This window comes from Leptonotus elevatus, chromosome 3 (genome assembly GCF_054856555.1).
Source record: "Leptonotus elevatus isolate MCC_2025b chromosome 3, RoL_Lele_1.0, whole genome shotgun sequence".
Taxonomy (NCBI): Eukaryota; Metazoa; Chordata; class Actinopteri; order Syngnathiformes; family Syngnathidae; genus Leptonotus; species Leptonotus elevatus.
Genome location: NC_141241.1, coordinates 25,755,004 through 25,778,175, shown reverse-complemented (window position 1 = coordinate 25,778,175; position 23,172 = coordinate 25,755,004). Strand labels below are relative to the sequence as shown.

At 39.0% G+C, this 23,172-nt stretch overlaps 2 protein-coding genes across 12 annotated transcripts in view; one reads left to right on the top strand and one right to left on the bottom strand.

Moving 5' to 3' along the window:
• Nucleotides 1-424: 424 nt before the first annotated feature.
• LOC147177559 (sodium/potassium/calcium exchanger 1-like) lies at nt 425-22,196 on the top strand. 6 transcript variants are annotated; one of them, XM_086072248.1, is made up of 14 exons: nt 426-605; nt 843-931; nt 1,027-1,136; nt 1,229-1,907; nt 6,142-6,300; nt 7,221-7,329; nt 8,608-8,661; nt 8,914-8,964; nt 9,190-9,255; nt 11,816-11,928; nt 15,960-16,169; nt 17,885-17,974; nt 18,041-18,207; nt 19,366-22,182. In XM_086072248.1, the coding sequence occupies exons 3-14, from the start codon at nt 1,120-1,122 to the stop codon at nt 19,613-19,615; spliced, it is 1,965 nt and encodes a 654-aa protein (XP_085928374.1). In that variant the 5' UTR covers nt 426-605; nt 843-931; nt 1,027-1,119; the 3' UTR covers nt 19,616-22,182. The 6 variants fall into 6 exon arrangements, with proteins under 6 accessions (XP_085928370.1, XP_085928374.1, XP_085928372.1 ...); XM_086072246.1 differs by having other exon boundaries at nt 1,027-1,907; nt 19,366-22,184; XM_086072244.1 differs by having other exon boundaries at nt 425-605; nt 843-1,865; nt 19,366-22,196.
• Nucleotides 21,238-23,172, bottom strand: part of LOC147177558 (C-myc promoter-binding protein-like) — a 55,666-nt gene continuing 53,731 nt past the window's right edge. For all 6 annotated transcript variants that reach the window (XM_086072236.1, XM_086072238.1, XM_086072237.1 and 3 more), the window contains one exon: nt 21,238-23,129. In XM_086072236.1, the coding sequence (XP_085928362.1) occupies nt 22,993-23,129 (137 nt within the window). In that variant the 3' untranslated portion in view covers nt 21,238-22,992. The remainder of the gene's footprint in view (nt 23,130-23,172) is intronic.

Sequence of the window (23,172 nt, the reverse complement as noted above, 5' to 3'; positions counted from 1 at the left end):
CTATTTTGTGAGTGGCAACTTTCCCCCCGTGTTCCAAGTGATCAAAACGGGTGTTCTGTTGTGTCGTACTTTTCTACTCAAGTACATTTCAGAGTTTGTAAATTTCACTTGCTTATGTAAAGTGTTGAATCAGTTGGCTGCTCATAGCTTGCAAGCCTACTTTTGCCACTTTTGACTGCTCCTGTCAGATCACGACATAATTCTGCAAATTGAACAAATTAGTCTCGCTAATAATTGACAACATGACGCTTAATAAAAGCTCTACAACAACAATTAATTCTTTAGAATAGTAATATTAACAAAACGTCTCGGCCGCGCCTAACCTAGCCCCCACCCCTAATGTAGCGCACTCCAATTAGCATGACTTCCGTCTATCAGACGCCTCCGTTGTCATCAAATATGAATGTTGGCTTATATCTGAAAGGGAACGTGAGAGGTGTTTGGCTCCAAATCCTCTTAGTAGCATTATGCTGAGCCTTGTTGAAGCCTTGACATGCGGGGCGCCCTTGCAGCGTCCCAAACACCGTACTCAGCGTGTCTTAGTGGCTCAGGTGCCGTGAAGTGAAACTCGCTCGGGGAGCGGAGACAAGCAGCCGGCGCTACAGGTAAGACTGCTCGCTATACACTCGCACTCATGTGCTGTTTCTTTTGGCAAGGTGGGGTACAGGGTGGGAACTTTGTTAAAAGCGCCGGACTGCTCACTAATTAAAAGTAGCATTTTTAAACGTGTTTAATTGTGTCATTTCAGCAACCATGACACTATCGGTGTTCTCTACTGACGCACACTAATGTATTAGACTAGACTACATGTTTAATGCGTGCCAAATGGTTTTGGTTCTCAGCTCTGCCACAGGTGGAAGTCGGCCACCATGAGATGGGACATTTTGGACTCTTTTCACCTCATACCAGCGCAGGAACAATGAAGGATTGTGTATGACATCATTTTCTGTTTTGACATGAGGACAATCAATGTGGCCCCTCGTCCGAGGAGACTCCGACGCAGTCGTGTCCTCTTTTTCATCTCAGGTGTGCTCCTGTGTTTTTTCTACATGCTGATGTTGAGAACCAGGCTGTCAAGAGTTTCCATCCATATGCGGGACATTTTGGAAGAAAAAGGAGATGATGGTGTTGAAGAGGTCAGCATTCGAGAGTTAATAACATCCAATGTAACACAGGAGCAGGTCAAGTCACCAAAGAGCACCCAACCCACTTTGATTATTGTCAACAGGACAGATATTGAGCAATGTATCTATGTGGAACCCCAACCTCCCAAACCTCCACCGACCACAACAGCACCCACTCCACTCCAGCCACCACACAGAAAGGGCGACTACCCGGAGGACATCTTCTCAGTGGAACAGCGACGCCAAGGCTGGGTGCTTCTGCATGCCATTGGGATGATTTATATGTTTGTGGCCCTCGCTATAGTTTGCGACGAATTTTTTGTTCCTGCTTTGGAGGTCATCACAAACAAGCTGGACATCTCCGATGATGTGGCCGGCGCCACCTTCATGGCTGCCGGCGGCTCGGCCCCGGAGCTTTTTACCTCTGTGATTGGTGTTTTCGTCTCCCACAGCAACGTGGGCATCGGCACAATCGTGGGCTCGGCCGTCTTCAACATCCTCTTCGTGATCGGCATGTGTGCCATCTTCTCTCGGGAGATGCTGCACCTGACCTGGTGGCCGCTCTTCCGGGACGTGTCCTTCTACATCCTGGACCTCATCATGCTCATCATCTTCTTCCTGGATAACACAATGCTGTGGTGGGAGAGCGTCATGTTGGTGCTGGGCTACATCAGCTACGTGTGCTTCATGAAGTTCAACAGTGAGATTGAGCATGTGGTCAAGACGCAGCTCAACAAGCATGTGAGCATTGTCCAAGCGTGGACCAATGATGAGCCTGACAAGGTCAGCCACAATGACAGTAGCAAAATCCAGCTGTTTGTATCCATCAGGGGGCGACCATTTTGCCACTTTCTGTCGACTGAAGATGACATAGAGACATCACAGTTGCTCAGGTCTCAGGTAACAATCAATCACAGCTCAACTTCAGACAACAGGTGAGCTGTGATTGGCCGTTGCCTGAACCCTGAGCAACTGTGATGTCATCTTCAGTCGACAGCAAGTGGCAAAATGGTCGCCCCCTGAGATGGATGAAAATGGCTGGATTTTGCTTCATAACTCTTAATCCACAAATGTAATATTAATAATTAGAATGTCATGTTTAGACTAGTGAGGTCACATATAACATATTGTCAAGCAATGTTTAACTCATTCATTCCCAGCCATTTTCACAGAAGCAATCCCCTTCGCTCCCGGCTGTTTTACTGGATTTTCACAGATTTTGCAAGGCCAACAGAATATTGTGTTCTATTGTTATAAAAACATGGAACCTACCAAAAGAAAGATTAAAGTCTCTTCTTTCATTAGGAAAAGTGTAATTCTATCTGTTTCCGTTATGCAGCAATTAGCATTAAAATATAGCTAAGTTTCATCATTATTCACAAATCTGTTTAGAACTGTGGGTAAATCGGTTTGTTTCCAACATGGTCCTGGTTGATCTCTTATACTCTGTTACAACCTGCTGGCCGTTTTTGCACAACTACCATTGCTTCAACGGTTCTGTGCAGTTGAGATGCTGCATCAAAGCCTTCTGTTTGCTCTGGCATAAAAAAAAAACTATGAATACGTCTTTGGCACACTTAAAACATTTAAAATAGAACGTATTTATACGTTTTTGGGAGCAAACAAATGAATAATTATTAAACATCTCCGTTTGGTCTGGCGATCAATACTTTACTTTTTATTTAATACTTTAATACTTCTCATTAAGGTCATGGGTAAGCTGGAGCCTATTGCAGCTGACTTTGGATGAGAGTACACCCTGGACTGGTCGCCAACAAATCGTAGGGCACATATAGACAATCAAGCATTCCTATTTACACCCATGCCTTCAACGAAGCTAACATGAATGGTTTGGGAACATGAGAGGAAGCCGGAGTATCCAAAGACATGTTGATCTTGAGATTATTGTTACGCAGCTCCGATCATCAACAATGGTCTGTCACAACAACATCCATCTTTTTTGACTTCATGTCATGCAAAGTCCATTTTCTGTGCTTTCATCTGCGCGCATTTAGGACGATGTCCCTTTCGCAGCCCGTGCAGGAAGGACAGTGATTTGTAGTACGAGCAGGTGATGACCTGCGTTTGTCTAAAGGCCTTTGATGCTGAGCAGAAAGGACACCAGGTGTCTGTCTGCGTCAGAAAATGCCAGTAGTATTGAAAATGAGTAACGGTTTGTTGCCATGTTTCGATCAAAGGCATAGTTGTTTTGCAGACTGCTAAACCAAGACAAACAAGTGGACACATTCATATTCAGAATGGTTTGAAGTACCACCAGCACATTCACAGATTGGATTTGCTTGTTTACTCAAGTGTCAGCCCTCATCAGCGGGTCATCATTATACGAATATGTGATCCTTTTATGCATACTTGAACACCCTCATGTCATATTTCCATAACCCAACTTGAGCTTTCAAAATTACTTCCATAACAGTTAGGAAAACACATTTTCAGAATGATTCCATTTCACATTACATTATTGATTTTTGTGTGTGCAAACATTCCAAAGGCTTGAATTGGAACCCATAGCAGGTGAAGCTACACCACCGCTTCAACATTGGATAAGATGGCATTATGCTGATTTATGCGCACAGTCTCTCGAGCCAGTCATCTACACTACACAACCACTTCCTTCATATGCTTGGAGTGTATTTTACATGCCTCCCCTAAAAGCATCATTGATGCACTTACATCATTAAGGATGTTTCGGAGGCTTCATCAGTTCATATACCAGGCTAACCCAACTGGTTACCCACCAACATCCTGGATAGTGCTCTCTTCTATGACAAGTAGAATCCAGAATTATTATTATGTGGGCTCACACCATCCAGTAGGTTCTGGACTATTAACCAAAAATGTTATCGTGATTTTGATTTAGGCTTCTCTTGACCATTTAAACGTAATGATCAAAGAAGAGCGATTAATGTGCAGAACACTGCGGCACATGTACAAGTGTCCTACGTTGTGAAAGTACCCTGAATGTAGCTTGTAGCAAGCCTGAATCAGTATTCTGCTATCCCAAAGCGCCCTTTAAGCTGTTTAACACTCCAGTTGGAATTAATTGTAAAACTAAACACTTGCTACGGTGAATTACATACAGTGTGTATTTTAATACAAAACATGCTTTTTTTTTTAAACACCGCTAGCCTAGCGCTAATGCTAAAGAGCAAGGGCGAATTCCATTAAAATGCTAACAGGAAGTTAGCATTAACTTCGGGAGTAATAGTCCTTCAAATAACAAATATTCACACCCAAATGCTGTGGAAACACATACCCCCAGGTAAGATAACACTACTCAAAGGCACAAATTCTTCCCAATTTCTGAAAAACAACTTTCTTCTGTTCTCATTGTAAGCGTGTCCACTGTACACCATGGATGCACTGCACCACACTGCCCCTAAGAAGCCAAAACGCGCAAGAACACTCAGTGTTTGTTTTCCAATTACTGTTATTTATTTATTAAATATTTATATTTAACTTTTTTTATTTAAGGATTTATATAAATTTCTTTCCCTCAAAATTCAACCCCTGAGGTCCCATTAACGATAGCCCACTTAATGCTGCCTTCATGTGGTATCGAAATTATGGTAAATACCACTTGTCGAGTAGAAAATTGCACGTGAACGCCCCCTCGTGTCATATTTTCCACTGGACAACTGGGAATTTATTTTGATACCAGAGTTTCCAAGTTGAGAGAACCTTTCAAGTTTTCAACATGGCAGAGAGTGCCACAGGATTCGTGAATGGCAAGAAATATTAACATTTATAGGGGTGTTGTCGTCCACTAGCAGGTTGTTTTAGAATCTACACAATTACATAGCATACACAATTCAATGTCTTGTCCTTTACAACTCATTATTTGCCGTAATTGTTTGGTTTTACGAGCAAATATGATGTCAGCTGCCATGTTTATTTTGTTGCTACAACAACAAAAGCAAATTAACAGAACTCAGTCGTAATTAGGAGTGTCCGAGTGGTAAGGTCCATCTTTACTATAGCCTGTAAAGGCAGGGTAAGTCCCCAGACTTGTGAAAATAAAGAGGGTACTGTAATGCTTAAAGTAGCGCTAAGGGACTTTTCAACCTTAATAAAATATTTTCATAACTCTTATGATGAAACATCGACTTAAAACTAGTTGAATGATACGTTTGGCGTGGCTTGAGGGGGTCTGTATCATTTTTACTGGCACTAAGCAACTTTGAGGAGGATGGTAGGAAGTAGAACACTGTCACGCAAAAAAAATACAAATGTGCTGACTGCTTTATGGCATACGTCAAAAGCTACCCCGGATGAAAGGACAGTCAAGGATCAACATTGGCCCGAATTTCACCCGCTGGAGTGAGCTAAAAAAACGACGCAATGCGCTTGTCCTCATAGGAAATGTGTTCTTTCTTCAGACATAACAATACCGCTTTTGTCCATATGGCTTCGCCATAATCAACGTAAACTGAAAGTTCCTTAGTGTTGCTTTTAAGTTTGAAACTGAAGAAGGCTTGAATTTCATATGATATATATAAGGTTATGTTATACTTGACAAAAAGTATAGTGTTCAAGAACTTGAATGGATGAATGGGCGTAAAGCTATGATCATAGTTTTCAGTAGTTGAGTTTTAGTAGTTTGAAAACAATGAGTAAGTGTTTTATTAATTGTGATTTCAATCTCAATCAAAAATAATCGTGATTCTTATTTTTCCCATAATCATCCAGCCTTCATGGGAAAGTCTATTCCAGAGTAGGCCTGGAAGTCACAGCTGTTAGTCAAGCTTCTAGGAGGTGCAATGTGGCCACTTGATCAGGTCTACACTTTTGCTTAGGAGATTGGAGAGTGCATGTGCTTGGAAAAGGCACTGGACCCTTTTCCATTAGGATCCAGCGCTTCTGTGATACTGAACATAACATAAGGATACATGGTAGAAAATGGATGGATGATTATTGGTAAAACCCCACAAATATGCGTGCTGTTTTTCCAACATGTCCAAACATCTTTCAATAACAAAGTTTGTCATCGACCTCACAGGGGAGTGAACCGTCAGCACGTTCTCCACCTCCACTAAGTGCTGCTGCTCGCGTTGCTGTGTCGAATCTTGAGGATAAATCTGGACAGCAATCAGAGCCACCTCAGAGCTCTCTACTCAGCAAACCATCGGAACTCCAAGAGGACAGAGCCAAACTCGGGGTACTAGTAATAAGATTGTTTGTCATTTGGATGACTATATTTGACTTCAGTGATGTGGTTCACTCATCCGTTTAGCATGCAGGCAGCACTAGTTCGTTTCCCTCTCAGAACTGACGTGAATGTAATTATGAAAGGTTTTGTCTTTTTGTGTCCTGTGACGCTAGTCTTGTGTGCCTTTCACCAGAAGTTAGTTGTTATCGGCTCCATGCAGCGACCAATGTTGCAGAGAAAACGGATGGACTTTCCATATGTATCCAAATCCAAGCGATATCCTCATCATGTCAAGTCATTACATTTTTTTATTTTAAAATGGGTTATAGTTATATTTGAATTCTTTGTAAGCACTCAGGTTCTGTAGTTCTCATGCTTCAGGATTGAAATGTTCTATTGCAGGGGAAGTCGACCTTAAAGATTTCTTGACAATAATATGTTGTATGTGACCTCACTAGTCTAAACATGACATTCTGATTAATATTACATTTGTGGAATAAGAGTTATGCAGCATAATCCATCATCTCAGGGGGCGGCCATTTTGCCACTTGCTGTTGACTGAAGATATCACAGTTGCTCAGGGCTCAGGCAATGACCAATCACAGCTCACCTGCTTTCTGAAGCTGAGCTGTGATTGATTGTTACTTGAGACCTGAGCAACTGTGATGTCATTTTCACTCAACAGCAAGTGGCAAAATGGCCGCCTTCTGATATTGACAAAAATTGCTAGATTTTGCTGTTTAATTCATATTCCACTAACGCAATATTAACCAAAATACTGTATTTAGGCTAGTGAGGCTGAATATTACTGTGAAGAATTTTTTTGTTGGTTGACTTCCCCTTTGATAATGTCTGCACATTCTTTTTGCGAACAGAACGCCATATTTACATCTCATTGCTTGACGTTGGCTTTGTGTTGATGATGGCAGGTGCGTCCTTCCCTGCAGAGAGGCGGGAGCTCAGCCTCCCTCCACAACGCCTCGTTGAGGAGCACTATCTTCCAGCTGATGATCCACACACTGGACCCTCTGGGGGAAGGTAAGACAGCGGAGGGTGCGAGGGCGAGCAGCAATCACAATTCTGAATCCAGGCTAGTTTATCAGTAGCTTAAGAGGCATAGGTGGTCTACTTAGTCCTTTGTGTGAGTCGGTGTATCTTGATGAGGCTCGTCCTCAAATTGCGAGGCCCGTTCTTTACTCTTGCCACACTCGGTCACAGCTGATCCCTAATCAGCTTTCCAATACACGCTCATACAAGAGGGATAAAAGCCAGCACAATAGCACACCAAGCTCTTTAGCTCTAATGAAATAGTAAAACGATCACCACGGCAACCTGCATAATCAGCATCTTGTAGATCACACCACTTTTATAGAATAAATACAATAAAATAAAAATTGCTGTTTGGATGTACACGTTACGGCTTAAAGGGGAAGTCAACCTCCCCAAAATTTATTGACAACAATATGTTCTATGCAGCCTCACTAGTCTAAATACGGTATTTTAGTTAATACTGCGTTAGATGAATATAAGTTAAGCAGCAAAATACAGCAGTTTTGATCAATATCAGATGGAGATCATTTTGCCACTTACTGTCAAGTGAAAATGACATCACAGTTGCTCAGGTCTCAGGCAGCCAATCACAGTTCAGCTTCAGAAAACAGGTGTGCTGTGATTGGTCGTTGCCTTGAGCCCTGAGCAACTGTGATGTAATCTTCAGTTGACAGCAAGTGGCAAAATGGCCGCCAACTGAGATGGATAAAAACGGCTGGATTTTGTTTCATAACTGATATTCCACAAATGTAATATGAATCACAATGTCATGTTTACACTCGTGAGGTCACATATAACATATTATTGTCAAGAAATGTTTAACGTTGACTTCCCTTTTAACCGATTAATTGGATATTAGCTCTCTTAAAATCGGCAAATCGGTATTGTTGTAAGGAAAGGGACCAAAATACAAGTTATTTTATTCATTTATTTTTAATCAGACGATTAATCAGTTATCAGAATTTTATACTACCAATTATTGGAATTGACACATTCAGATGCTGCATGCCAAAAAATCTAATCCTGTTCATGCTTGTGTGGGTTCTTTCTGGGCAAATGTGCGAATGTGTGCGTGTGATTTTGTGTCTGTGCCTGGCTGGTGATCAATTCCGAGCTTAACCAGTCTCTCACCCTAAGCCATCTTGGATCGAGGTGTTTTTTTTCCTGATGGGCATTCTGAGCCTTGCAGTAAATAAACACAAACAGAAACGTTCTCTGCAAAATATGATAAGGACCAGAAAGAGCCTGTTGTGGTTTGTGTTGTAGACTCGACCCTTACAGGGACACTCAATCCCCCTGCCGCAAGAAAAGCCAGGGGAGGTAAGAGTTGTACCGCTTTTCTGTCTCACAGTACTTTAGTATTTTAGTACTTTCTTCGTGTGAGTTTGTGGTTGCACACTTGTGAGTTCATCTAAAGTGACCCATTAGTATTTATGGTGTGATGTGAAAGTAAAGTTTGTCTAATTTTTTCTCACCATAGATGAACAACCTAATTGAGTTTTTTTTCCTACACACTTACTATATAGTAGCTAGCGTGTGACTGAAGAGTCACCTTTTGTGTATTTTTCTCAGAGACGTCCTTTAATGGTGATGTCAGAGCGGAGGGCTTTATGCAGAAGAAAGGTAACCCGTGGCTTGTGCTAGTGTTTGCGGTGCTGCTCCACAAATGTTTGCTTGTGTGTTTGACAAGTGTTTATTAGGTGTACATCAATTTGTTTTTGCATGACTGCTGATGATCATTTGCAAAAGATTTTTTCCCCTTACTGTAAATACGGCAAACCACACTCGTCTGTCGGTGACATTTTTCTACATCACAATACTTGAAGCAATCATTCTCTTTAACTGCAGAAAATAACAAAGTAAGGCCTCTGAATGTCGCTCACACAGGCAAGTCACATCAGCACCACTTGGAAGGTGAGTCGATATCGATGGAGCTAATGTCATGATTATATCTTACATTTATTCACAATTATGTACATGGGTGCTGCACAGAATGCCTTATGTGAAATATTAGAAAATTATGTTGAGAAAACAGGACAAAATGCAGTCGAACATCCAACAAAAAACAACTATCTCATCCCACAGGCCGCTATCTTAAGTTTCCAAGACTTCTTTCTTAAGCTAACGTTCAAAAAGCAGAATGTGAAGGACAGAACAGTACAATTATATTGCTGAAAGCGAAGAACACGTGCTTTGTTATGGCCATTCGTTGGCGATTGACAACTTCTGCTCCTTTGCTTTGTGAAGCTCAGAGGGAACTTATGGGAACGCTAGAGCCCAATTTGATGACACAGTCATAAAAATGATTTGCTGATGAAGCTTTACGACATGGATACAAATATAAGAGTCCATGTCATGTACAGTACGTATGAAAGTGAGAAATATACTTGTATGACACTTGTTTATATGAAAGGAGAATGTACTGTATGCTAAAGGGGATATAATATGGCACCATTTTGGTCTCTGGCAGGCCTGTCAGTTTTGTATGAATATGACTGTAAGTGAGCTGTTCTGCACTTTTGGCCCATTTTGATGTAACGTGATCTTTATTATTTGGTTACCTTTACTGAGGAGCAAAGTCATGTTTTTGGTTGTTTTAGCAGGATTAATTGATTGCGACAAATATTTAGAGGCCAAGCAGCGGCCGCTGCAAGGTCCCTCTTGTTTCTGTGGGAATTCTTCTTCTTCTCCGCAATCAGATTTTTGAGACGTTAAACGTGAACGAAAACTCATTAAACTTTACACACACTTCGGGCCTGGCGAAAAATGTGATATTTTAAAGTCGCCATACACAAGTACAAAAATGGGTTTCACGGAGCCCTGTCCTGCTACGTTTGACCTATGGCTACAAAAAATTGGGTGGCACGTGTAGCACCCCGAGACAAACAAAAAAGGTTCAGTAACCATACCCTAAAATGAACAGGAAGTGAGCTAGATATATTTGAATGTCCAACGTTGGCCCATTTTTGCATATTCACAGGGGTCATACTTTTGCCAGCTTGTGCTAAACGGGTTAACCCGATTGACTTCAAACTTGGGTTGTACCATCTCAACATCTGGGAAAACATCAGGGGAGAAATAAATGTTCCGTTTTCGACTTACTATATCGATGCAGCGGAGCATCAAATTTTGCGTTTTCAAAGTTCCTTCTTCTTAACGAAGCATTCCCGATTGTAAAAATCACCTAGAGCTACAAAACTTTGGCTGCATGTAACAGCCCGTGACCTACAAAAAAGTAATTTGAGTCATATGCTAAACCTAACAGGAACTCCCTCAGAGGCTGGACATCACATTTTGCGTTTCAAAATTCCTTCTTAACGAAGCATTCCTGGTTGTACGTTTCACCTAAAGCTATGAAAATTTGGAGGCATATGTAACAGCGCTTGACGTACAAAAAAGTATTTTGAAGCCATATGCTAAAACTAACAGAAAGTCCGCCATTTTGAAATGTATTGCCTTTTTTTGTGGCCATTTCATAGGTGTCATATTTTTACAATCTCCTCCAATTAACGGATTATTTTCAAGCTCGCCGTGTTTAATCTTAAAATTTTAAAGATGAAAAGTTATTGAAAACGTTTTATTTCTGAACTGAATTGAATTGTATTGCACTGAATTGTAAAGAAAAATTATGCTTCTTTTTTTTAGGGTGTTGGCAAAAAACTCGTGAACATTTTGCACACACATCAGACCTGTCATGCACATGAACATTTGAGAGATTGTGCAATTTTCAACAAATGGCTCAATAGCGTCTTCCACAAATCTTTTATAAAACATTCCCTGTTGTACGTTTCACCTTTACTTGTGAAAAATGAGAGGCATATCTATCAGCCTAAGACCGACAAAAAAAGTATTTTATAGCCATATGCTAAGCCTAACAGGAAAGTTAGTTCTGCCAATTTTTTAAAAAACTTTATTTTGGGAATCGTGCACCATTTTTTCTAGGCATGGCAAAACATTTCTATTTTAGAGGGTTCTTGTCCTATGTGCCAGTACCCCAATGTGCAAGTACCCCAATGAGAGCCCTTGATAGCAAGCAGCTGTAGTTTTGCTTTTGTTTGAGGTCTGCTCTCTCCGTTTTGTTTGTTAAAGCATGTTTTTTCCCCTCTCAGGGTACATTTGGTAATTTACTGAATATTACCGATGCTTTAGGCTTGAAGGAGGTTGATCTCAGCAATCAGACGTCTGTGTGTCCATACATCACATTTCAACTAATGAGGTGCTTCAGAGCCTAAGAGGCAGAACAAAGTGCTTTTGCAGGCACCTTGAAGGGGTCTCAATGAGTCCAAATCAGTCCAGCAGACGATTAACATCCTGATGGTTGTCTGTGTGCTGTGTGTATGTGTGAAACCCCTCGCAAGTAAACCTGAATAATGAGCTTCAGATATATTTGTTTGTAATGTCTTCCTGTGTGAATTGAAGAGAACTTCAAATAGAATGTTTAAAACATTTGTGAGCATTTTATTCTATAATCCAGATGCCGATCACAAGCCAAAATGTGAGCGGTCCGGGCCAGGTACAGCAGCAGAGGAGCCGTCCACCTCGCAGCCTCCAGCTGAGCAGGAGACAAAGAAGCAGGATGGCTCACAGGTATGCGACTCGCTGCCATGCAACAATACCTGCTCACTAAATAACAAAGTTGCCTTAGTTGAGCTTGTGTGTCCATTTGCAATAAAGATCCTTTCTGCTTTTTGTACACTAATGTTGCTTATTTTGAGGTCAATATTACAATACCTTTTTCCACAGGCTTAAAGGCATAGTGTGTAATAATTAGTGTCATCTGGTGATGAACTAATAATTCATTCATTTTAAAAACCCAATACTGATTTCAATAATATGCAAAAAAATATGTCGTACCACATCAACGTACATTTTTAAAAATATAATCGTAGGTCAAGTAATCACTAATTATATTACATGGCTGGAGCCTCACCTTAAAAGAGGCTGACATCCGTTTCGCGTACAGTTAGCCCTGCTTACAGCCAATGGATCGACCGCCGCTTTCCTTCCACAGCTGGGGCCTGCATGTGGGCGTCGCTGAGTCCCATGATTCGGGCTCCCGTCGCTTGTCGCCCTCTGCTTTGCTCTCGAAAGCTTTTACTAGCTTCTTAAATAAATGCTTGTTAGCCGCTCAATCCAGCCTATGGCTCGGCTAACTACCACTCGGCTAACACAACGTCGCTAGCCCCCGGCTGCCAATTCACCGTCGCTTGCCAAGATGCTTCCTCACTCACGACAAATAGTAATATTGGCGGTAGGCTTGTGAAGTTTGGTCTATCTGAGTCACTGTAGTTACTTAGAAATGCATGCACTTTGCCTGTATTCTATTATTGGGCATCATCTAGTGATCAATTATTACACACTGTAGCTTTAAAAGTACAGTAACTGAACAGTAGGAGATCTGACTGTTTCTTTAGCATGTAAGGCAAAAGACTTACAAGGGCTTCAATGCAAGTTTGCATTTGCAAACTTCAGAAAACTAAACTATAATCTGTAAAATAAAATAAAATAAAATAATAATAATCCAAAGCTAAACAAAGGATGTAAGTCAGTGAAAAAAGTCAATTTCTTGTACTTGTGTGTGACTGTGTGTACCTTTTTGATTTGGTATACATCATACAAAAAAATTTAATATGACTAAAAGTGAAAATAAAAACGTATATAAAAAAATGTAATTCCCCAAAATAAATATAAATGGAAATAAAAACAACAAAATAATATATATATATATATATAGTAATATATATAAAAGCTGGTTAATTATTTACAATATATGGTATTATTATGTTTGCACACAAACAGTACATTCGTGCATTTCATTTCAGACTGTAAAAACTAATTTTTTATTATATTTTTTATATTCGTTTTTATTTTCACTTTTAGTCATCTATTTATTTAGTCATTTGTTTATTTTGAATTTTGGCAGTTTTGTTATTAAAATGAGGGGGCGGTCCTAAGCGTGTCTTGGGTTGTACTCCGCCGTTGCAAACTGCCTTTCAATGGTTGAGTGATGTCAAGCAACTCAAGTCGCAAGTTGTGACAGTGGACAGCGTCCAACCCAAGACACGCTTAGGACCGCCACCTCATTTGAATAACATTTCGTCCTGGCAGTATGGACCAAAACTGCCAAAATTAAAAATAAATAAATGACTAAATAAATGACTAAAAGTGAAAATATAAACGGATACCACAACAACAAAAAAATATACATAAATAAATAATAATTTTTTAATTATATTTTTTTATATCCGTTTTTATTTTCACTTTTAGTCATTTTATTTATTTATACTATAAGTGAAAATAAAAAGTCAGTTAGTCATTTATTTATTTATTTATACTAAAAGTGAAAATAAAAACAGATATAAAAAATATAATTCAAAAATTAAATACAAATGTATTTATTTATGTATACAGTGGTACCTCGGAGTTTGAACACAATTCGTTCCTGCGAAGTGTTCAAAGTCCGAATTGTTCAACCTCCGAAACATTTTTTCCCATAGGAAATAATGTAAATGCAATTAATCCGCTCCCAAGCTCCAAAAACAGAAAATTCCTATTTAAATTTCTATTTATGTTTTTTACATTTACAATACAGTACAGTATTCAAACAATAAAAATACCTTACCTTACCTGTTGTGGTGTGATGGCATCAGTGGATGATAAATGCTCTGTGAGTGTTCATAATCTGACTGGAAATGAGCAGTGTTTCATCTCAATCAGGCTTGGGGAGTAACGGAATACATGTACTGCCGTTACGTAAATCAGATTACAATTTTTTTTTTTACTGTATTCCCTTACACTTACAGGAAAAAACATGTTATCAGATTTGTGCTGTTTGTAGGCTGCCTATCACCCCCGCAAATAGCAAGGGCACATTGTATAGAATATATATTGTGGTGATATTTATTTTTATTTTGTCTTCATGAGCATACTCTGTATTGGTGTAATCCAAAGTAATCAAGTTACATTACTTTAATATTATGGTACTTGGATTACGTTACTAACTACATTTTTTAGCAGGTAACTTGTAACTGTAACGGAATACATTTTAAAAGTAACCCTCCCAACCCTGATCCCAACTACCGCAACGTGAGCATTTGGCATCGGTCGGCTTCACTCGGCTACCCGTTTTCAAGGTACGTTCTGCTTAGCTTGCTTTGCTTGGGTGTTCGAACTCCGAAAATAAATTCAAACTCCGGGGCATTTTTTACTCAAATTTTTTGGTTGAAGTCCGAATTGTACGAGTTCCAAGACGTTCAAACTCCGAGGTTCCACTGTATATATATGTTTTGTTATATTAGTTTGTATTTTCACTTTTAGTCATTTATTCATTTTTAATATTGGCAGTTTTGGTCCTCCATACTTTTCATGGGTGATACGTTCCACGCCAACCCGTGATTGGTTTATTTCCGTGGAGTAGAGGTCGTTAAGAAAACTTCTTGGAGTTCAAGTTAATTGCCTACAATTAGCTTGTTTGTCTACTTCGGCTGCAGTGCACAGGTGCGGGTGGAGGAATGAGACACGCCTTACTAACTGTGGTGTGTTCTAAAAATAGCTCACCAGTGATGGGACACTGACTTCCTAAGAATTAAAAAGAGAAATGTCAAAAAAAATTTAACTTATCATCCTACATGCTTCTCAATTTACCAAATATTCTACATTTTGTTTAAAAATTTAATATATTGTGTTGAATGAATGAAAGAGCTGTTTTTATTTACTCAAATATTACAAAAAAGGACAAAAATCGCAGCATAAATGGACCCAAATAAAAATCTGCGATGTGAGGGACCACTGTACAGTACTCCATGTCCTCATTATAGTGAGTTGAAGCCTATCCCAGCTGACTTAGCTCGGATTTATGAGGGGATTAATGTATAGAGTACGCAGCATTATCTATAGTACAATGATTGCAAGGGCAGCACAGTTGCCTAGTGGTTAGCACGTCTGCCCCCAGTTCTAAGGATTGGATGGATCTCTGCTCGTGTGAACTTTGCATGTTTGCCCAAAAATGTTTTTGTAGAAATTAATATGTTTGTAACATATTTATTTTTAGTTTTTGGCTAAAATATTATTTAAATGAATTAATGATTTAGATAAAAAAAAAAAGAAGTATTAAATATTTTTTAAAAAACATCAGAAAAAGAGAGATGAAGGGTAGATGAATACGTTTTAAAAATTACCTAAAAATGTCTAAAAAGTGACCATAAAAGGAAGAGGAAAAGCAGAAAATTACCATAAAAAATTGCCCCCCAAAAAACCCTTGCCAAAGTCAGAAAATTGTTGTTGTTTTTTAAAGGCAGAAAAGAATACGCTTAACATGTTATTATAAAATGTCGAAAAACAAAAGAAGAAATGTCCAAAATAACCATAAAATGACCACAAAATGCTTGTTTGCCTGTGTGCCTTACGGTTGGCTGGCAACGAGGCCAGGGCGTACCCCGTTCTCATCCACTGTAGGCTCCAGCTCATCTGCAGCCCTCGAAAGGCTAAGCCGTGGAGAAAAAAAGACGTGTGGATTTGGACTGCGTCAAAACATATTGTCCATCACAAACTGGAGATCCACCAATCAGCAAGCCTTCACATGAGTCACTAACGGTCAGAAATGTCTCTCTGGCTCGCAGGAGAGCTCAGGCGGCAGAAGTGGCGATGAGAGCAGTGACGCAGATAGCAACGTATCGAGTGAGGATGACGATGGCGACGATGAAGATGATGAGGAGAACGAGCCTTTGTCTTTAGATTGGCCAGAAAGCCGACGCAAGCAGGCCACTTACCTCCTGCTGCTGCCCATCGTCTTCCCCTTGTGGCTCACGTTGCCCGACGTCCGCAACCCGGTGTGTAGAGATGCCATCCACTCACTACACCGCTGATTCTTCACCTGTGAGATTCAGAAAATCATAATTATTATTACTCATGGCAGTAAGCTTCATACACTACACTAGTGTTTTCCAACAAAAATCTCACACGCACACCACAAAACAGTCAGAAAAGGGATTCTAGGCATGTTTTTTAAAAATAAAATTTACTGCCCTTTTTTTTTCTAAAGTCAACCTTAAACATTTCTTTACAATATGTTGACCTCACTAGTCTAAACACGACATTTTGATTAATATTGCATTTGTGGAATATGAGTTCTGAAGCAAAATCCAGCCGTTTTTATCCATCCCATGGGCGTCCATTCTGCCATTTGGTTGTCAACTTAAGATGACATTACAGTTGCTCAGGCAACGACCAATCCCAGCTCTCTTGTTGCTCAACTGTGATGTCATTTTCACTCAACAGTAAGTGGCAAAATGGCTGCCTTCTGATATTGATAAAAAATGGATTTTGCTGCTTAACCCATATTCCATTACCACAATATTAATCAGAATACCGTATTTAGATTAGTGGGGCTGCATAGAACATATTGTCAATAAATTGTTTTTGGGTTCTTTAAACACACTTTTACAATCATATGAACACATTTAAAACACATATAATATATGGATGGAGAGCAACAGCAATAGATAACACACAAATATTGTAAACAGTTTGCAATAAAAACAACAACTTTTTTTCCAAACGAACAAATTGAACTCATCATCTCATGATATGCATAAAAGATTATGCCCAAAGATGTATTTTGTAAAATGAATTTACAGCCGTGGCTTTCTGTAGCCCTAAAAAACAGGATTACATTCAATAATTTTCAGCAAAAACTTGGCTGTGCTCAATTCAGTGAGTACAGTATGCCCATTTTTGTCCTTCTTTCAAATGTATTCTTCAACTCAAGTTTAAGTGTGCTGCCTACTAGTAGTCGAAAGTGGAATTACACATGATTTTTACCAGCGTTCAACCAAATTAGTTATTAACTCATTTGCTCCCAAAAACGTATACACATTTTCTATTTTGAATATATATATATATATATATATAATGCTAGTGCATAAGGAAGGCTTTGACCTTAAGAGGGTGCTTAAAGCAATGGCAGTTATTACAAAAAACGGCCAGCAGGTGGTAGCAGAGTATAAGAGATCAACCAGTACGTTATTGCAAAAAGCACTTTTCCCCAGTGTTTTCAACATGTTTGTGATTTATTAGGAAACTTGGCTAAATTCTAATGCGTCAAAACGGACATAGATACAAATATACTTTTTTTCCTGATGAAATAAGAGACTCTAATCTTTCTGTTGGTAGGTTCCATGTTTTTATAGCAATAGAACACAATATTCCGTGGGCCTTGCAAAATCAGTCAACATCTAGTAAAACAGCCGAGAGCGAAGGGGGTTGCTTCAGTGAAAATGGCTGCGAGTGAATGAGTTAACTGTATAATAAATAAATAAATAAATTCAAAACAAATACATAAATCGGCACAATAGCAGAACCAAGAATCTAGAAACCACCATGGTGGAATGTTCACTGCACTCACAAATGCACTTACTGTGAAAAAAAAAAGTTCCTTATTATTTACTGTCACTCTGGATAGTTTGTATTCCACGAACAAAGGCAATGCTTTTCTGAAACTGAATTTCTTTGGCTAAACAACAAACGTCACCTTTGTATTTCCCAGACCTCCAAGAAATACTTTGCCGTTACATTTATTGGCACAATCCTGTGGATTGGGGTTTTCTCCTACCTGATGGTGTGGTGGGCTCATCAGGTCAGTTCACGTTCACCAGTTCACACTTTAGAGTGCGTAAGTATATCCTCATCTTCCTGGGCCCAGGTGGGTGAGACGATAGGCATCTCCGAGGAAATCATGGGTCTTACTATCCTGGCGGCCGGCACGTCCATCCCGGACCTCATCACCAGCGTTATTGTGGCTCGCAAAGGTCTGGGAGACATGGCCGTGTCCAGCTCGGTTGGCAGTAACATCTTCGACATCACTGTCGGGTAAAGTCACTCGAGTCGACTCTCATTCTCAAGTGCTGTCAAATCTGATATTAGCATTCATTCTCCTCCATCAAGAAATAAACTTTTTGCTGAGAAAAGGGCCTCTTTTGGATGACATTCACATCCAATCATTTAGCAAATTGAGGATACTGAGTGAATTTCATATGCGGGTACGCCCAGGCAGCAACAGGTTTCAAATATGGGACCACTTATACAAAACTGCATCAGATAATTTCATTCAACCAGCTCAACCATCAAAGGTACACTTTTTATAAGATATTTTATTATTATTAGTATTTTTGCTGTTTTAGGCACCTGGAAAAAAAAAAGTGAAAAAAAAATATTTCTGAATAAATCGTTTAGAAATAAATTATGGTATTTTCATTTTAGTATCACAGTACTCAAATTACAGCAATAGGGTTGCAAATTAATCATTTGCCCAAAAATATCTTTGCAATAGCCTTTTTATTTGACGATTTATGACTGAATCATTTTTAAATTAGTAGATTAACACTTTAGCTGTTCATAATGGGAACTCCTGCAAACCTCTGTCCAATTGTTAACAGACAGGTTTCGGCTTTAAATTTCCCGCCCTTTGTCTGTAAATGTGACGTCATATGCCTGATGTGTAAAGAGAAAAAAAAGGAAAATGCAGTTTCATTTTCCAGCCACAGGTGGCAGTAACATTTCAAAATTCTATTTTTTGCGTTCAGCATGCTAGCAGTGTTAGCTGCTATGCTAACCGGCCAAGAACGACATTTTGCTACAGGTCTATGAATATTGAAATTATTCAAATTAAAACTTAAAAGTCTGCAGTTAAAGCACATCTTGTATGTTTATCATTTAGCTTCAAATACATTATAGAGTCACAAAGATGAGAATTATGTGCCATGTCATAATATTTATGGGCCTGCCTGTATGTAATAAAAATAATAAATTTAACATTTATGTATTTTTAGCAGAGCTAGAAAATAAGGAATGTGAAAAATAAGGAAGACTACGTGGTCAGCAGTTACCTTGTCATGCAGCTCACTTTTCCCCTTCTTCCTTTAGATGGGGCAATAAGGGTTACAATGAGTACAAAATAAATGTTTTCAAAATGTCCGCCACTTGTAGAATGACCCCTCTAGTACTGTATTTGTTTTTCACTTTCACTAGTTTGCCAGTCCCGTGGCTCTTGTACTCGCTGTTGCACGGCGGCCAGCCGGTGACCGTCAGCTCCAACGGCCTGTTCTGCGCCATTGTGCTGCTCTTCCTCATGCTCCTCTTCGTCATCATCTCCATCGCCACGTGTCACTGGAAGATGAGCCGAACGCTCGGCCTCACCATGTTCGCGCTCTACTTCGTGTTCCTCGTCCTCAGTGTCCTGCTGGAGGAACGCGTCCTCGTCTGCCCCGTCTCCATATAACGTGTGACCCAGCGGTACACGGATGATGACATTTCATCAAACACTTTTTAATATTAGACTACTACTACTACTACTAGTCTAATTAGACTACTGTTTGAAATTGGGTAGATGGGGCAGTGGTTCTCAACCTTTTTTTTAGTTACGTACCCCCTGTGAAATATTTTTTTCAACCAAGTACCCCCTAACCAGCGCAAAGCACTTCTGATTGAAAAAACAAAGCACACAACAAAAAAACACTTAAAACCGAGTGCTGCGCCATCATTGTCTAATTTATTAAACTTTGGAACTTGTATTTATGTGGTCTCTTGAACTATTTGGAAATAAAAAGATGTAACAAAAAAGAAGAAGAAGATATAATTAACTAAATTATGAAGATTTGCGCACATAAAAATATCCACATTAATCGTCCTCCTTTGGGATCATAGTAAAGCTTTGTTCTCAAAAAGAAATAACTGAATTTTAAATAAAGTTTTCAAGTGATTGACAGGTGATTCTAGGTCGCAAATGACAAGTTAGGTAGAAACCATTCTAATATGGGGGAGATGCTGGGTTTCTATGATACTGAAATTAAATAGCCTACTGAATAAAAGATTACTTTATGAACTTATATTTTTTTCTGAAATATTTACATATACTTTTAAAATATATTTTAAAATTTCACATACCTAGAGTGCCTTCACGTACCCCATTTGAGAACCACTGCCTTGACGTGCAAGTTCAAGTTATGAGCTGAGCCACTAGATGGCAGCAGTGAACTTGGCCACCATCAGTTCATATATATATATATAAATATGTATATATATATATATAAATATATATATATATATACATATATATATATATAAAAAAGCTGCAAAAACTGGTTAATTATTTACAATATATTGTATTATTATGTTTGCACACAAACAGTACATTTGTGCATTTAATTTCAGAGTGTAGAAAACAACTTGTGTGCTTAAAGCATTTTCAGAGTTGATACCCTTAACCCCTTCAGACATGCATTTTTTTCTGCTGGGCAAAGTTTATTTTTTTGCTGATTTTGACTCTTCTCACATAAGAACAACATAGAAATGTTTTTTTGTGTGTGTGGGTTATCTCATGTTTTTAGTTATAGTGGACGCCAGGATAATATGGCTGTAATGTGTTACAAACTTATATGCAACATTTTTAACATGAACATCATGTCAATAAACTTACAATTGTGATTGGTTATATAAGATCCAATCATAAACCAGAAGTGTTGACAGCCAAATTATGCATTTTATTGGTTTACACACGCGAATATGTCATGTTCACTGGGACCATCTATGGGTCTGAAGGGGTTAAAGTACCGTGCGCTATAGAACCTGTTACCAAACTCGTGCTAGATCATGTCTGTGAGAATAGAATGGTTCTGTTGATTGATGTTTTGTACAAAACAGATGCTCGTTTGTGTCTATGGTGTAGCGTCATGTTGTCACTGAAGTGGATGCAAATGTACTAATCACACGTAAACGTTTAATTTCAAAACATTAAGCAATAAAAAAAATTTTTTAACAGTGTAAAAGAATGTGCTTATTGTCTTGGCCAAAGACGCGTCACTTATGTAAAACAAAAAAACAAAAATTCTTATTAGTCTGAAGGGGGGAAAATAGACGGAGATGATATGACTTTATTTACATTCAAAGAGCCCTGAATGTCTGATCCTTGATAGAACCATCACTACACCTGGCACAAATGTGAGTAACTCTTATAAAAAAGTTTAGTTTTTTTAAACAAAGCGTTCAAACATAGATTGTGCAGTCATTCATTTCAACATTTTCCTTTTCACATATCAATGTCAGCTTTCCCAAGCTGTTCCCATCATAGTCAGTGAGCCATTTCAAGTGAAATCAGCCACTCCCATGGGCCAAAGTGCAACAGATGCATGACCTTGAAACAATTTCTTCTTCCATGTCACACAAGTGGTTGACCTTTATTTGACCTGAGGAGGTCTTCAACTACCATAACACTGAAAAAATAATAATACATGAGTGGTAACAAGATGTTACTTCTATTGTGCTACTTAAGATTCATATTGCCGGACTTTTAACTGTGTACGAGACATCACATCATTCCCTTTCTATCGATTTCACATGGATATTCACTTTCTCATAAACATACTGTATATACATAGAATCCCCCTTAACCAGCTTGGCCTTTTGCTGCAAAGCGTCAGCATGAAGTTTATGCCTCTCATCACCTTTTCACACACGATGTCAGAGTAATTTAATACAAAAGGAAAAGATTTGCAAATTCACTACTTGTAGGGTAATTTTGCCACATCCAATATGGTAGTAGCGTCTACGTACATACTGTATGTCGATCCTTGGGTGTCTTGACTTCACACTAAAATATACTTTTGCACCTGTACTTGATTTCATTTTGCGTCTTTAAACACACGGTCTGAAAGTTGAGTGCAAAATGAGAGAGAAATCAGATCCTACAATTTGCAATTTCAGAGCTTTGGAATGATTGAAAGGCCTACTAAGAAACAGTCACAAGAAGGAGTCATGTCATAACGCCTTTGACTGCTGAACTCTCATCTTTGTAGTTTACACCTGGCTGTAATGCAAAAATGAATAAAATAAAAATGGCATTTTCCAAAAGTATGACTCTTTTGATGTGTGTGCATTGTCTATCTTTTCAGTATCTGCTAATTCTGCTTACTCCGTGTATAGTATGTAGAAAATATGTCAGCGAATAAATCCTTTTAATGGAGTACTACAAAGATCATAGAAAGCTAAAATGATTCTTAAAAACAAGTTAAAACAATTAATAAATTGATATTAAACTGTCCACCCGTACTACAGATCATATCTGAATGTTACTGTTATGATATCTGAATGGATACGTGTGAAAAGCAGTTGTGGGGGATTGTTAAAACGATTCCGTTGCCTCCCCGAGTCAAACATCCACGCAGACGTTACATCAAACTTTTTGTCCAACAAGGACGTAGTGAAGATTCGACAATTTGTACCAGTTATAAACAAAAAGTAAACACGTCAGATAGCATACAGTACTTTTTTTTCTTTTTTCTTTCCCACTTCGTAAGGTTGTAATTGTTCACTTGGGTGGTCAGTTTAGAATTGTCTGAATGAATTCATTTGGATTCAAGTCAAACTGTCAAGCAGCATGATAGAAATGAACCATAAGACACCTACGACCAACCACAAGACAATGGAATAAATAAATCTTATTTTGTATAAATATTTGAAAATATCATCACTACTAGTTTCTTTCGCATGCCATATTTTTCTGAAAAATATTGCTTTGAAAAATACTCTTGTAGTAACAGTCTTTGGAGAAGGAGGACCATCCCGTTCAAATGAAGGCTACATGATGAAGGTTCCCGCTCGTTAGAGGTACGGCTCCCCGAACGTCCGGCGACACTCCATGACGCCCGTGCTGGGTGGCCGGTCGCAGTTGCGCGTCAGCTTCACCAGACTCGGTGACAGGCGGTCGTACGCCAGCTTGTACTCGCGGTCAAAGGCGTCTGAAGTCAGGAAAGAGCAACGGGAAGCCATTAAGTCCCTTGT

Excerpts from the sequence above, each read along its gene's own strand:
- LOC147177559 (XM_086072243.1), top strand. The coding sequence starts at position 957 with ATGAGGACAATCAATGTGGCCCCTCGTCCGAGGAGACTCCGACGCAGT. Across the intron at positions 7,330-8,607 it reads ACTGGACCCTCTGGGGGAAG|ACTCGACCCTTACAGGGACA; the intron begins GTAAGACAGCGG and ends TTTGTGTTGTAG. Across the intron at positions 9,256-11,815 it reads ACATCAGCACCACTTGGAAG|ATGCCGATCACAAGCCAAAA; the intron begins GTGAGTCGATAT and ends TCTATAATCCAG.